Here is a 15,559-nt window from a genome sequence, read left to right as displayed (position 1 = left end):
TTTGTGCCGATCGGTGGAAGAAGCGATTTGGCGCGAGGGTTGGGCCAGTTCGAGGCGAATGGTTGGTTTACGGAGGTTTACGGAGATCGTTACCGTTCAACCATCAACTCGGTAACGTCAGCCGTCGTCGTCGTCGTCGCCATCGTTGTCATCAGAAAGGACCATTCCGGGGTGAATGCTGGGGAGAGAGGGAAATGAAATTCATGGAAAAATCCATCCAGACTCCGACCGTTGCATCCCGTTTCGTTTCCGCGCCACTATAATAAACTTTTACACACCGAGATTGAACCGACCGACTGTCGAAAAATGGGTACGGGGAAGTAAAAAATATAACTATATGAAAAACCTCGAATATAAATGAAAATGCTAATGGCCAGTTTGGCAGCACACGGACAGGTGGCAGGAAAAGGGAAGTGTAGAGAAAGGTGCGTTGTGAAACAAAAGCACACCAACTCACTCTTTTTCTGTGTTGAAGTGCTTCGTCGCCGTTCGTCTTCGTGTTGCCATCGCTGCCCATTTTGGGGTGAACTGAAGGAAACTGAAACTTTCACTGCGAGGACTGTTTTTTCCCGGGGTGGGTGATGGTTTTATTTAGTTTTTGTCGAAAGAAAAACAGAAACAACCTTTGTAACGGTGGTGGTGGTGATGGTGGAATATTTTTCTATTTATATTTATTTCATTTTTCATTACAAATGTTTGCCGGCTCTGGACGGTCCGGACAGGTACACCTGTTGGAAAAAAGGGATAAGGTGTGGGGTTTTCTTCCGTGAAGGATATGGAAATTTCTACCATTGCGACAGATGATGTTGTACGCTTGTTTCATTTTGCTCGGGGTAGCAGAGCACCAAAAGATGCAAAAGTCCCGAAAGTTGATGTTTTGAGCTTCCTTCCGGAGGGGGCGAGCAGGGAGTAACAGAACTTTTTTAATTATTCTGTAAATAAGGTAGTGTTGGTGTAGCAGAATTGAAATGAAAACTCATCACTTTCAGAATCACTTGTGCTTCTGCAAAGGTTTCTGTTCAAATCATTGGAACAATTTCCATTTTAAATTCCATTTTTTTTTCTATGTGGAAAAGGGTTTCGAAGCAACCTTTCTTTAATGCATAATGCATTTTCGGTGGTGCATATTTAACGCAACAGGAGCTCCAGACATTTCTCTGGTATGATCAATCCCTATTCAACATTGCTTGACGACACGCCTTCCAACTTTGCCTTTCGTTACTCATTTCCCACGCTTCAGCCGACGGACAGAAAATGCAAATTTTCCATAATTCATCTACCAAAGCACTCGCTCCAACGGGCGATCGGGGATCAGCGTTCTTCAGCGGTCAGTCAGTCGCAAGCAAGAGCAGGCGTTAGAGAAATGCAGAACCCCCAAGATGCAACCGAGATACGTGCACGAAATGCTTAACGAATCCAACTCTTCTCCGCTTTTCTTTGAAAGTTAAAAGGTTGATGGGGGTGGGAGGAGAGGCCTGATAATGACTGGACGAACATTCTAAAACGAGCATTTGATGATTTGATGATGAGAGCGAGTGTCTGGGAGTGCAACCGACGCACACAGCCCTCCTCGTGACCGCATGCAAGTTATACACAATGCGCATAGCGTTTGACGTGCCGCCAGCTTTGGCAGCCTGTTGGAAGGAGGCTGACATGACAAGAATAATAATAAATTCAATATTGCACTAATTCAACCGCCAACGGCTCCGCTGTTGCTTCCGCTTCTGCTCGGGTCAACCAGACAGACAGGAAACAAATAACAGAACTTCCTGCCTTCCCCGTTCCGGGCGGTGGAGAAAATTTGTTAGGCAAACAGTTTAACTCCAAGATAATGAAGATTGTTTTTCTCACCCGTTTGGTGTAGGGAACGGGAATGAGGAAAACGGGCGCTTGCGATGGTGTAAAAGTTCATCGAGTATTGGCACCATCGTACCAAAGGCTGCTCCATCCTTTTCCAAAGAAACGTGCTCCATCTGGCCGTGTCCGGAGCAGCCAAGTTGGGAAGCGGTAAAAGTTCCTGCTTGTGTTGAGCAGCTTAACCTTTTCTGGCTACTGGGGAATAGGGATTCCGGGGGACAGGGAAAAGGGCAAAAGGAAATAGCATATTTAACATCTAAATTACACTTTGTTCTGGCAGCGCTGTAAATAATTTACGTCTGCAGCTGCTGCTGCTGCTGCTGCTGCTCGCTACTCGCCACGAATGGTAATTTCTTGTCAGTGTCGATCGTCTGCCGTCGTCGCATCTTCTAACGTTCGATGCGCCTCAAAGCTGCGGAGGGAAGCAAATTACCCAAAACATAATTTTCGGTAGTGCAGAGCGCGAATCGTGTGGCGCGTTCTGTTTCTGTGAAATTGTTTGGTGCTTTTTTCTCGTGCTCCTCAATCTACATTTGGGAGTGTTTTTTTCTTCGACAAAAGGAAAAGCCCTAACACACTCTGGCTGATTTGTAGCCAGAAGCCTCCTACTACTTCCTCCGGATGAGACTAACTAAAACAAAAAACACTTCTTACGCACACCCGCACCTCCGCTGGGCACAAAAGTAAGCCACACAAAAATGGGAGCCCGTGGTGCGCGCTTGTGCTCATTTGCAATTCGTGTAAGTTGGCGGAGATTGCTTAATATGCGACTATTGGCTGCATTCGTCTGCCTGTGAAGCCTACGCAGGCTTTTCTTTGTCGGGGTAGGGTTAAGGGTGGGTACGTTTGTTGTTTCTCGCTCGTAGGCGATGCGCCTCCACGGCATGCGAAGAATGAGCCAGCGGGCTTACGGACAGGCTCATCTTCACCTCCGCTCCGTTGAATTATGTATGAATGTGTGCAGGCGCGTCTTACAAGCTCTAGTGCGGCTCCCGATACTACGCCTTCTTAGCCGCAGAAGTTTGATAAACCTCTTGACTCTAACGAGCTATCCGGGGTACCGGGAAGCGCCACTGGATGATTCGTTGGCACTGCTTGTGGTGAAAACTTTTTAACACAATTCCAAAAAACGAGCCCGAGCCTGTGTTTGCCTGGGCGTTCAATATATTAGAAGCCCTTACATAAGCCTCCTGTCAAAACTTTTCAGATTGGGATTTTTAATTTTTGTCCAATTTGAAAATTGTTTTTCAAATCATTATAGAAAGCCATATTTAATACCCTTTCGATTCAACGAAAAGCATTTTTGTACCCGGTCTTGAGAAAAGTGCCTTCAGTTTAGTAAAAGCTTTCTCTGAAAGCTACAGAGTACAAGTACAACTTTTCCGCTACCTGTAAGACACGCTTGCTCCGTTCCTACATTTGCTCTAAACCTCTCCCGAAGTGTTTAGCTTTTTTAAATCGCTCAGCATTTTTTAAGGATATTCATAAAAATAAGACAGAGGCTCACTCGCACTGCTAAGATACGTAATTTCTCGAAGAGCTTCTGCTGTAAATTAGGGCATGTCCTGTTCGAACAAAAAGCGACCAGAGAGTTTTCCGCGAAAATGCGCTATCGTCATCTAATTTTAAGTGAAAGCTAGCTCTTTTACACACAAACCATTTCACTAGCTTTCTTCTCATTTTTTTCCAATAGAATTTAGGCACATCAGCTTAAATTAATGTACGAGTGCCACTGTGGTACCCATCGCACTCGTACATCGCGCCATTTCGTTGGGCACCCTGCTTTCTATTCAGTGCCACCTTAATTAGCCACTCCGGGAAACTCCCTGCCGGATTCTGCTTCCGGTCGTACAGTAATACTGTGCTGTGTAAACATTTGCCACAGCGAGAGAGAAAGACAAAGGGAATGAGAAAAGGACACAACAAAAAAACGCTATAACCCTGTAACCCTTTTCAAATGAAGTGCAAAATAGTGTAATATTATTTTTTTGCTATGTGACAGCAATGCAGCGTCCACCACGACGGATGTGAACAGTGTTTTGCCCGTTGGTTGCCCTGGTTCCGTGTGGTTTTACATATGCAACATTCAGCTTAATATTTTTTCTTTCTGCTCAAGCGGTATAGCGCGGTGGTGGGATTATAGTGCGACCAGCGTACTAAAGGCACACACGCCGTAGTTTTTCCTCGTTACCATGACATTTTGTGGTGGAAATAATATTACATCGTTAGACAAGCTTAGCAGACACTGGACGGGAAGCTGGTTCGCTCGTTCTGCTTAAACCGCAGAAACACAAACGATTTTTATTACAGTGACAGATGTTGTTTTAGGGGCAACCACTTTTTTTTGGTTACAGTTTGATATGATTTAGCTTAAAGTTTAACTTCTGGATGGCAATTTTTTGGAAAAAGGGAAAAATGAACAAACCGTTAGGGGAAAGTTTAAATGAGTTGTATTTAATGCATGTTTGGAGGATATAAAAATTGTATAGAGGAATTTGAGGAAGTTATTTCCCACATCAGCTACAATTGGAGCAAATAATATGTCTTCAAAAATGAGGCTTTAGCTAGCACGAGCCACAATTTTCTAAAACATTTAACTGCGCTTACAGGTAATCCTACCACCGTAGCACACGTAGTCAATCCTACCACCGTGTCATAACGACATAAAATAGCGCATCTCAAGCAACAAAAAAAGGGAACAACGTTAAAGCTTCTCACACAACACAGTACCAGCACCGCACCCGGGTAAAGCTAAAACACTTCCCCTAACCTTGGCGCAATCTGGCTCCCGTAGGCAGCTTAAAGCTGAGCCGTTCGTTTCATCTCGTACCCGGTAAAACATACAGAAACGCGTTCGTCCCATCATCATCACCGCCGCCAGAACGAGGCCACTGATCAAAACGGGCCCAGCATCAAAGCAGACCCAGAGCCCTGGCCCGGGTTGCCATTGCCAATTTTATCGCATCGTTGAGTGTGCGCGTTTTGGAGCGAGCTAAGGGGCTGGCAAAAACTGTCTGGAAAGTGTTTTTGGGGTGAACAAAAAAACTGCGATTTATTTTGGCGGCTTTACTGTGGTTTTGTTTTTCTCCCTACGGTTGAACGGATACAAGGGAAGAGTTCATTGAAAATGTATACTTCAATCAAAGTCTTAGACTATAAGCAGATGGTAACTTTCTCGCCCGAAGTGCTGAATAATGTCTTGAAGGAATGGGGGTTTTGTATAGGAAAAGCTTCTTACAACGCTCTCTCTGTAATCGCTGAGGGGGAACTGAAACGATGCAATGCGAGCTCAGTCAGTGTGAGAAATGCCAGCAAAATTCATATGCATGTCATACGTTCATTGCAAATTTCTCAGCACCCGTTCGATGCAATATGCGAATGTGCATTCCAAGCGTAAAGCCTTTCTAGAAATTAATAAACCTGATAGAAACACAGTTTCAAAGGGTTTTCATTCCCAGAAAGACATCGTCTACAAAGCCCTCATTAAATCGAACTGCTCCAGCTGCTGGTGCTGGCTGGTGCTGGCTGGTTCTGGTGCAAAATGCTTCTCGCACCCTGCTTACCATGCAATTATCACCATCCACACTGCACCTGGACACATCGTGCTGCACCATGCCAACTCCAGACTCACACACACACACACACACACACACACACACACACACACGTCCACAGACTACGGGTAGCTCGATCGATAGGATTAAAAACATTCTCCAGTCCAGGTATGAGCAGGGCGCATCATCATCATGAGGCCCCCGTAGGCTCCCCGCCCGAGCACTATCGAAATTGAATCGCAAATTGTGCAGATGATCCTGTCACTCGCGTTGGCGTGACTGAGCGTGCCAAAACGTGACCTCACTGTACTGTATGTGTGCGTGTATACAAACAGCTCAGAAACAAGGCACCCCAACTGGGAGGGGGAGAACCCCACCCAAATCAACTGTAATCTTACGGTAACGGCCCATCAGCACACGGTATTAACACGCTCGAGTATCGCCGGTAGGAAAGTACGCGCCAGGATTCAATCTTCGCTTTCGGGTCAATCACCTGATTGCATGCAACACGCAGTAGAACTCGTCCGTGTGAGCATGTGTGTGTGTGTGTGTTGATGAGGTGCTCCCTGTGCACGCCATGCTAATCATAATAAAGCGACTTCAGCCCTTCGGGCGCGTTCCGCCCGGTTCGTAGTACGCTTGAGCTTATGGTCCACGATGAGCGTAATAATATTTCATGCCTTGTAAAATGTAAAAGCTTCCTCAGTCTGCTTTCGCAACACATCAGAAGTGGGGGAGAGCCGATTGGAGTGTATGAGTAAGAGAGGGTGTGTAACACCCTTAGCACACGAAGCACAACAGACTCTTGCTAGCAAACGATGCAGATTTGCTTAAAACGCTTACGAGAACCCCCCGTCTCCGGTTTGCACCAACATTACCACCGGGCAGCTGTCATAAAAGTTTATATCTGTCATTGCTAGCCATCAGTCCGAGGTGTGGTACCTACTAGCTCCAGTGTCCGCTGCCGTCGTGCGCTGTTGCTGCTTTATTTATTTAGCTTCTGCGTCTCTTTTTTTGAAATACATGAGGTACAAGCACCAACGGGGAGCGTCCAATGGTGAACTAAGTGTCGATTATTGTTCATCACAATCAGCATCTGCATCTGCAGTAGCTCCTATACCGGCCGAAGAAGGTTAGGTGCTTCGGTTGGAAATCCGATTTGTGCCCTTCTTGTCCGTGCCCGTGGACACGCTCGAGATGGGAATTTACGATCTCAACCATAGTACCGTGGGGAGCAAGCCCTAAATATACTTCTGCAGCACGAGAGCGAATGTCTGTAAGTACGTAAATAGCACAATAACTTCACGACGGTGCTGGAAGTTGGGAGTCACACGATGCAAGAGGTATTTGTTTGTACAACGCGCACGGTAGAGCAAACAAGCCAACAGCCCCAGCTCTTGTTCCAGCGTTCCAAGATCATCAAGTCTGAGAAGTCTGAGCTCACTCAGACAGGGCAAGACATTGTAGAGCATTGCGGCAGTGCGCTTGGAATGAAGCTTCGTAAGTGGCTTCCGGTCCGGCCTGGAGCTGCCTTTTAGGACAGTTCGATTGGCCTGGAAAGATCTGCCTTATCTGGGTTCCGGTGCCTGGTTCGTTCCACTAGCACACGCGCACAGAAACAAAACATTACATAAATAATAAAACCCGCAGAACAATAGCAAATTGCTGGCGGGTTGTTTCCGTCTTGTGGGGGAGAAAAACAACAACATACCCGATCAAGGGCACATCTTTCCGATGCGCTCCTTGAGATGCCGAACCACTCCAGTTCCAGGTTTCAGCGGAGCACACAGCACAAACTACCGGGCGCAAGTTGTTCCGCTGGCGCCACTCGGGTTTGTGTGCCTTTCATACCCTCACGACATCACGGTGAGGTCCTCCTTGACGCGATGTTGCTGTCCTCACCATAATAGGCAAACATTGCTGCCATTACATAAAACTGCAGACGGGGGTAAGTGTCCTGCCGTGCACAGTCGGACTTTTTATTGATCTCTCGAATGTCCCGGTCCCGGCGGAGATGGTGGTGGTGGTGCGGTAAACCCCGGTACCATTCCAACCACAGCCAAAGATGGAAGCGGGATTTCCGAACAAATCAAAACTTATTACCAACCTGCTGCTGGTCCCATCAACCAATGGTCCACGTTTGTTATGGCTTGTTTGTGGTGTGCTGCTGTTTCTGTACGGAAGTGCACACGCTGTGTGCCGAGCTCTCTCCACACAAGTTGATTAATAAAATTGAATGTAAATTGAAAAATATTTGTCCACACGAACTCCCCTTCGGAACGGTGTCCGGAAAGTAGCAAGATTGTGTTCTTCAATGTACGCCGCATTGATTGTTCCTTGGAAACGGAAGCGATTCCATCTCCAGCGCTTGTGATATTATGCTTTCTGCGATCTATCGGCCGCTCTGTGGTTCTATTGAGATGGTTTATTAGGTCTGGTGGATTGATGGAAAACATTGATTTGCTGGAACCGGGAGTTGCGATGAAAAGACATTCAATCTATAAAGCCAATAGGGCAATGCTATTGGAGTTGCCTCGCGAAGGGATCTGATCGGTTCTCGGAAATCAACTCCGTAATCAAGCTTTTGTATCTTAGGATGTCTGTAATAACATTGACAATAATGTATTTATCTTCTTAAACGCTCTCAACTGCACAAATAAGCAAAGCCTTGGATTTTCCGTGCTTGATTGGAAGCGTCAAGAAATGCAAGATGCAAGAGGCTCGCTTAGGCATTCTATTTCCACCTCACAAAGCATCAATAAATTCTAACAGATCCCTGCATACATTGATGAACGATTTGCTTCACACACAAGCCCGCGTTCCGGCAAAAAGGTCAACGGAAATGAGAAGCAACAGGCCTCGAGATCGATTTGCAAAACCACGGCGTGCCGTGGTGTGTGTCGGACAAACCGTTCAGCCGCTGTTGCCATCCCTCATTTGAAATCATAATTCAAATATGCACCCTTTCGTACCCGTAGCAGTGCAGCTGCATTATCAATTCAATGTTACTGATTTCTCTTTCTCTCTTTATTTCCAGTGATCGACTGCATCGTCAGTGAATGGGGCCAATGGAGCGAATGTGACACGGCCTGCGGCAACGGTATGATGTCGCGCACTCGCATCATCGAGCAGAAACCGCAGAACGGTGGCAAACACTGCCCTTCGCTGGTGCAGAAGCGGGGCTGCCAGGGCCTGAAATGTCACAACCATCACGACCGGAAGGCACTGCGAGGTAAGTTTCGGTAGATGAAACGTAGCCAAACAACAACAAAAACGCCGCCATGTGTGGTGGAGAGCCATCGAGACCATACACACTCGGCACAAACCACTTACAACTGGTGCCCCTGGCTTTGCGGTCTGTCCAGTATGGTTCACAGAAATTGGAATGAGTTTCGCTATTATTTTTGTAATGCTTTTTGGTTGTTTTTTTTTGTCACAGAACACAACAACGTCCAAACGCAATGGCAGCTGTTTGCTGCATGTTTCCCACCCAACTGTTATTGGTATGCACTTCGGCATTTTGCAATAACAAAAACGCAGTATCATTTCCCCGTTTGTGTACCATGTGCTTCCCGTTTTGGAATTCCCTCACAGCATGCAGAATTTCCTTTTTTTGTGATGGGCGCAACATACTTGACGCTTTGGCTTTTTAACCCCCCCGATACAGCGCCGCAAGTCCTTTGCTGCTGTGCGGATTGCATGACTTATGGCGCACTGTTTCAATTTCGCACTACAAACAGACGGCTGGCAGCACTGGCTACTGTCGATTGATGATTTTTGGACGCTTTGTTTTTTCGCTCTCTTTCTTTGAATTCTCTTCATTGCTTGGGTTCTTTTTTTTTTGGAAATGGTTATTGCTTCCGGTGTGTGAAAGGTTCTGTGTTGTGTTCTGTGTTTCGATTCGTACTCGAAATTACTCGGCCGCATGTAACTGTCAAGCTTCGTCGTCTGTGGCATGCGCTACGCCCAGAACGCGTATCTCGCTCCTGTTCAACATTCAACCCATTTAAAGGCGGGGGGGGGCAGTCCTTACACATCGTTCAAATTGTTCTGTATGTTTGGCCCGTTCTTTTTTCGACTTTTTACATCGTCTGATCCCGCATTTTGTCTGCATTCCTGGGAATTTCAGCACGAAAAAAGCTAGCGGGGAGTAGAGAGAGAGGAAAAAAAACCTCCCTGGCAAGTCGTACGGCTCTTGTTGGCCAAATTTGAAATTGAACATTTTATCACTCACTGACAATCAATAGCTGTCAGTGGCGCTCGTTCGTTTCGTTTCGTACGTCTGCCGGTGCGGCTCGACGGGGAAGAAGCACGGTTACAGACAAACTTAGGGCGCTTTTGTGGGGCTTGTTATTCCATGTATGGCGTTTTTTTGCACGCGTAAAGCGTTTTCGGCCCGCTTACAATGATTGATGGCCGCAGTCGGTGTCAAAGTTGTGCTGCTCCTCCCAAACGGTGCTCTGCCGGCGAAGGGATTCCGAAACGACTCGCGAAACCGTTTGTTACACGAGAGATTCTGTCCTACTGGTGGTGGTGCTGGTAGAACGATATCTAGCTTAGAGCCCTTTTCTGGTTTTGTGCTTGGGACATTTATGCTACCTGTGTGATGGATCCTCGGGACAAAGTTTAACCCGTTCTGGGTGTACAACCCTTTGCAGTAAATTATATTTCCCATCACCACCGACAACATGAAGCAGAGTTTTATCGACCACAGGACAGTGATTAAAATTTCTCTTCTTTTTTTTGGGTGGATGAGACAGACGAAAATAAAACGCTTAATAATATAAAAAAACAGATTCTGCATGCGATGATACATAAGACAGTGATCTACATTTTAATAGGCTTCCAAGCGGGCAACCGGTTTTAATAAAGTTGTTTGATCAGCTGGGCTGCATGGAAGTGCTTTGAGCGATTATAACATACCAATCCCTGTTTTTTGCTGCTGCCCTTGTGCGATCGTGCCCGTTCGGTTCGGTCGGTCGTGTGCAAGAAGGGATTGAAACGGTTGGTAAGCTTTCATAAAGACCGTATTGGTGTGTTGGTACGATAGACCTGTTGAACAGTTGTCCAAAGGGATTGAATTGCATGATCAAAGCCCAACGTGCTCGTGTATATTTACAAAGCAGCCAATGAAATCCCAATTACAGTGGAAGAAAATCAACAGAATATGTGGTACGTTGCTTGGAGTTTAAATTATTAAAATCAGTTATGCTTTTATTCTTAATGTATCTGAAAAATCACGAGCTTGTGAGTGAATCAGCGTCAATAAACTTACCCATCTACATGCCGGAGTTCATGTTCGGAGCTCATACATTGCTCCATTACGCTACACTCATCGTCCACTGCTGTAACCACCGTGGCCATCAACCACGGAACCACAAATCCATATTTGAGTAGATTTACGGTGCTCTATCCCAGACTGGACACTGCTTACACCATGCTTGCGGGCATAACATTCACCGGAACCCGAAATGCGCCATAAAATCCGTCGTGCAACACTTGCCCGGCATGGTTCATCCCAGACCCACCAGAACACACCAAAACATGCCTCTCGGCCCATTCATAGGCGAAAACAGTTTACCGCAAGCAAGATTTAATGGTGCAACGGAACCGTACTTCCCGCACCGGCTGAACTGTACCGAGAAGCGCCCATTTCGGAGCACATTCTGGCAACCAGCGCAGACCGTCCGTCCGAGTGACGATTGGGAAACTGCTTTTCGCCGTCCTCGGGTTGGTCCGGGGCGAGCTTTCAGCCAGCTAAAATAATCAAAAACTTTGCTTGAGTGGAGCCTGATTGCAATGCTGCTAATGGTACAAGGGTGTTGGTGGTCGGTCGGTACCCAGGTTGCCACGTGCGCCAATGCCAATGACGTGATGACGCCCCCGAACATGGTCCGGATTGGATTTTCCCAGCCCGGCGACGGCTAGTAGTCGTTCGCTTCCCACTGTGAATTTTCATCTTCCTACAAACCCGATCGATTTCCACCGTCTGATGATGATGTTTTTCCCCATCCATTACTCCCTCTCACTTACTCTCTCTCTCTCTCTCTCTGTGTTTCAAATTTGCAGAAACGGCACTGCTGCTGCCAGCCGCCCTGTCCAAGAGCCGCCACGAGAACGATACCAGCGACATTCGGCGAAATCTACGATTGCGCTACAAGAACGCATTCAAGCACAACCGAGGAAATGAGTAAGTATTATCGCAAAACCGGTCGCTTGTGCAGGTGAAAAACCGAGTCGCGCGCTTTTCCCAATCCCAGCTGGAAATGAAACTTGCGGGAAATGCAACCTCTACGTGTGTGTGTGCGCGGTCCGTATCGATTTATAGTAGAATGCACAGTAACCGTAACCGTGTTCGCTTGATTTGCGTCGCCACACGGGAGCGAAAGCGCTCCCGGGATGGTGCTGCACCGATTCGCTAATCGATGCTCTTGCGGGAACTAATCGATTTGCGAGCAATGAGATGTGTCTGGGCCAGACCGATAGTTTGAATGTAGTTTTTGTGGGGAATGGTTAACGTGGGCAACTTTTTTCTCAACGCAGCTCTGCGTGTGGGAATTATAGCGCCATCTGGATGATGGTGGCGGAGGTGGATCGAACTCAGCAACTCGTTTCAGTATCATTTTGGATAATTTGCTCATTGGATTTGTGGGTATGTTTGTGAAATGCTGTCATTAATTTATAGTTTGTTGAAATAAGAGGCCTATTAGTTGCATATTTCTGAGCAAAAAGGTAGAATTACCGGTTTGTGTTACGTTTGGTTTCATTTAAAATCATGAAATTGAAACAAGTGGTTCCTTTAACTGTACAATGCAGAATGATAATTAATTCATCAAAATTACAATGCCAGATAGACACAAAGTGTGCATATAAATAAAAAAATCATTCAAATATTATTCAAATATTGAATACGCAATGCATAGTGATTCATGATCAAAACAGCAGTAATCAAAGCCATACTGGCTCAAGTTTCATAAAAATTTAATAGAGATAACGACATGAAAAGAATCGAAACTCTTGAATATTCACGCATGACTCACCAAATCATTGAAATACTCTCTATAATACACACTTTATCATAGGATTTGCACTACAACGACGGTTTTTTGCTACGAATGTTGTTGGTTTCAAGCATGTGAAAGGTTTTTGGAACCATTTTTGAAAACCCCTTTCAATGGGATTTCCCAAAAGAAGTATAAACCCATCAATTCACACAAGTTCATTCATTCACTTGTCGAACGAAATAGTAACTGCTAGTTGTAAACAGCCAATCTAAACCCATTGCTCGAAGCTACATGCGCACACCATCACCTAACATGCCATATTCCCTACGTTCGAAAAGCTTTCAAGTACTTGAATGTCGAACGATCGGCCCTGGAATGAACGAATGCCGTTGGATCAAATGGTTCAAACCTTCCACACTTCGGATCAAATCAAACTCTCCATCACGGAACCATCAAAGAAACCGGATAGCTTCCTCACGGTACAGCCGAATGCACAAAAACGTTGTGTTTTCCAGAACGGGTAGTGAAGATTCGGCACCGTGCACAACCATTGTCCGCCCTGTTTGACCGTGATCCGTCAACAACATCAAGCTCCGAAGGCTCCGAGGTTCTCCGATTACATTGCGATGCGAAAGGTGCGTACGGGCGTTGTAAAACCCCCGTTACCAAAGGTAGAGACGATGAGGTTCCCAGTTTCGGTGCCCTTACTAGTCGAGGTCGTAGCCCTCGAGGGCTGGAATGTGCCCCGTTTGCCGTATATGGTATCGTGTACGGTCCAACTCGCGGTCACGTTTTGTGTGCAGCGTGTAGCTCTGACGTCAGCTTTAAGGCCCTAGGAGGAGGAGAAGCGGAATCTGCGAACTGAAATGCGAGATGCGAGGTTCTTGCGAGACCGTACCAAAGGGCCCCATTTCGTTCATTGACCGCAGGCTGCGGATGTTATTCGAGGATATGGAGTGTAATATTTTGCTCCCAACTTCTATCCCTCTTCCCAGTTTGTGGATTTCTACGCAAATCGATGATGAAACTTCATCTGCTCGTCACATACACACCAGAGCCTGAGGGTGCTTTGGATGATTCAATTTTTTTTCCTCAACCGATATTGCCTCCATCATATCGGCGCCCAGAAATGGGCCAATTCAATATCCTGTTGGTGTCAGCTAACGCTACAATCTCGTCTTTCCCTGTTATTTTTTCCAGGTACTGCGTGGAGTTCGAGGTAATCAAGGCGACCAAGGCATGCCACAAGGACAACGTGTACCGCGGGCTGGCCGAGGGCGAGCGGGTGATCGTGCGCTGCGACCTGGAGGCGCTGCACGAGGACAAGACGGTCGACACGCTCGCGAGCAACTCGGTGCAGGATGACGAGGAGCCAGACACGCCCAAGTACCGCTGCCGGGGCGACGGGCTGACCGGACGGAACACCCGCTTCACCACGCTGGCCCTGCCGGCCTGCCGGGGCAAGTGGATGCGCCTGACCGTGGGCCAGCCGAAGAAGTGTCCCTCCAGCGACGCTCAGTTCATTTTCGTCTAAGTGTGTGCGCGTGTGGGTCCTTGTGTTTGTGTGCGTTATCTACTTCTCTTTAATATCCCTCCCCTCCTTCCTCCTTCTCCGAAAACCGTCTTCCACCCCCCTGCAAAAGCTCCCTGGATCACTAAAGCCGCTTTGTTTTGACGGGTTGGCATATCCGCATATCACCTTTACCCTGTGATCCAGCCCAAAGCTTATCTCGGCACTCGACAGAAACACTCGGATGTATGTGTTTTTTTTTTTTATTCGTATACAAATTGTCCTTTATTTTTATTTCCCCTCCAGGCAATCCCCTCTTTCCGAGCACTAAAGCAATAGCAAAAATAAACACAAACACTCACAACACCCAGCGCAAATTGGAAAGGTCGGACGTATAGGCGTAGATACTAACACGATTAAGTAAATTGTACTTCTCTCTACCAACACACAGGCACAAACGGCCACACTCTACACCCACAGCTTCACTGCTCCTCCTTCAAAGGGCAAAGGGCGGAAGCAAAACCGTTTCTTAAGATTAACACTAACGAATAACCAGGAAAAGCACACACTTATACAGTCTTACTTAAAAAAAAACAAACAAAACGGATCGTGTGCCACGGCCACGTGTGTACTTTTACTCGTAGCACTCGGAAAAGGGAAAATGGGAAACTCCGTGAGCATAAGGCGACCCCTAAAATGGGCCAACGCGTGGGCAGATGAGTTTGTTCCACGTTTACCGGAGAGGGGTGAACGGTTGACAAAGCTGCGTAGACCTTTGTTTATCTGTTCCCGCTCACGTGTCCACTCACACAGCTACTTGTTTGTGTGTGCGTGTTTTAGTTTATTCTTTAAATCTTTCAATTTCAATTACTTAAAGCAACACTTGTAAGAAACCCCCCGTAAGGCAGGCCATGGTATAATGATTCCCCTTTCCCTGTTCCCAACCCGTTTAAATCGATGCAAAAAGCAAGCAAAATGAACATCTACTTAACTGTAAATAGTATTTTATTAGACTATTTTTATATGCCATTAAGCCGGTTATAATAAGAAACTGAAGTATTTATTAAAAATAGGAGAAAAAAATACTTGCTGTGTTTGTGTGTTTTTTTTTGTGTGCTATAGTTCTAAGCCAGCATCCGAAAATGATTGGGCAGGATCGTCTACAAAATACAGTGCCTAATGGAATTGATGGTATACCGAAGTTGGACAATTTGTACAAGATATCTTGGAATGGTGTATAGAAATGACCGGTAGCCTTTTCTAAACTTTTTCCAACTTTCACCAGGAAATACATGCTTTTTAAGTATACATTTGTCGCGTGAGAAGATCGGTCAGATCCTCGTTGCTTATAAACAGTAAATTATGTTCCCATGTTCGGAAGATTCGTTGCTACGATTGGCAAATATTACAAATTAAATTAGACAAACCATAGCTTAGCTGGTGCTCGTCATCTAGGTTATATTTTACATACCTAATTTACATTTGTGTTTCCCAATTTTGGATTAGTACAATGGAGAATTGTGTCAATACAATGGCGGATTTCAAAATTGTGTGTATAATACTATAATAGAAGAAGAAGAAAGTTGGCAAAAATCCGGAGTCGACTCCGACCAGCATTATACGGATAAGTTCGA

At 46.1% G+C, this 15,559-nt stretch overlaps 1 protein-coding gene across 3 annotated transcripts in view; it reads left to right on the top strand.

The window, feature by feature from the left end:
* LOC1278914 (somatomedin-B and thrombospondin type-1 domain-containing protein) overlaps positions 1 to 14,528 on the top strand; it is a 32,419-nt gene extending 17,891 nt beyond the window's left edge. For all 3 annotated transcript variants that reach the window (XM_061656466.1, XM_061656467.1, XM_061656468.1), the window contains exons 4-6: positions 8,449 to 8,643; positions 11,481 to 11,601; positions 13,616 to 14,528. In XM_061656466.1, coding sequence (XP_061512450.1) covers positions 8,449 to 8,643; positions 11,481 to 11,601; positions 13,616 to 13,949 — 650 coding nt within the window. In that variant the 3' untranslated portion in view covers positions 13,950 to 14,528. The remainder of the gene's footprint in view (positions 1 to 8,448; positions 8,644 to 11,480; positions 11,602 to 13,615) is intronic.
* The last annotated feature ends 1,031 nt before the right edge of the window (positions 14,529 to 15,559 follow it).

The sequence above is a fragment of the Anopheles gambiae genome, chromosome 3 (genome assembly GCF_943734735.2).
Source record: "Anopheles gambiae chromosome 3, idAnoGambNW_F1_1, whole genome shotgun sequence".
NCBI classification, from domain to species: Eukaryota; Metazoa; Arthropoda; class Insecta; order Diptera; family Culicidae; genus Anopheles; species Anopheles gambiae.
Note: the sequence above shows the minus strand (reverse complement) of the source record. Positions and strands in the feature narration are given on the sequence as shown.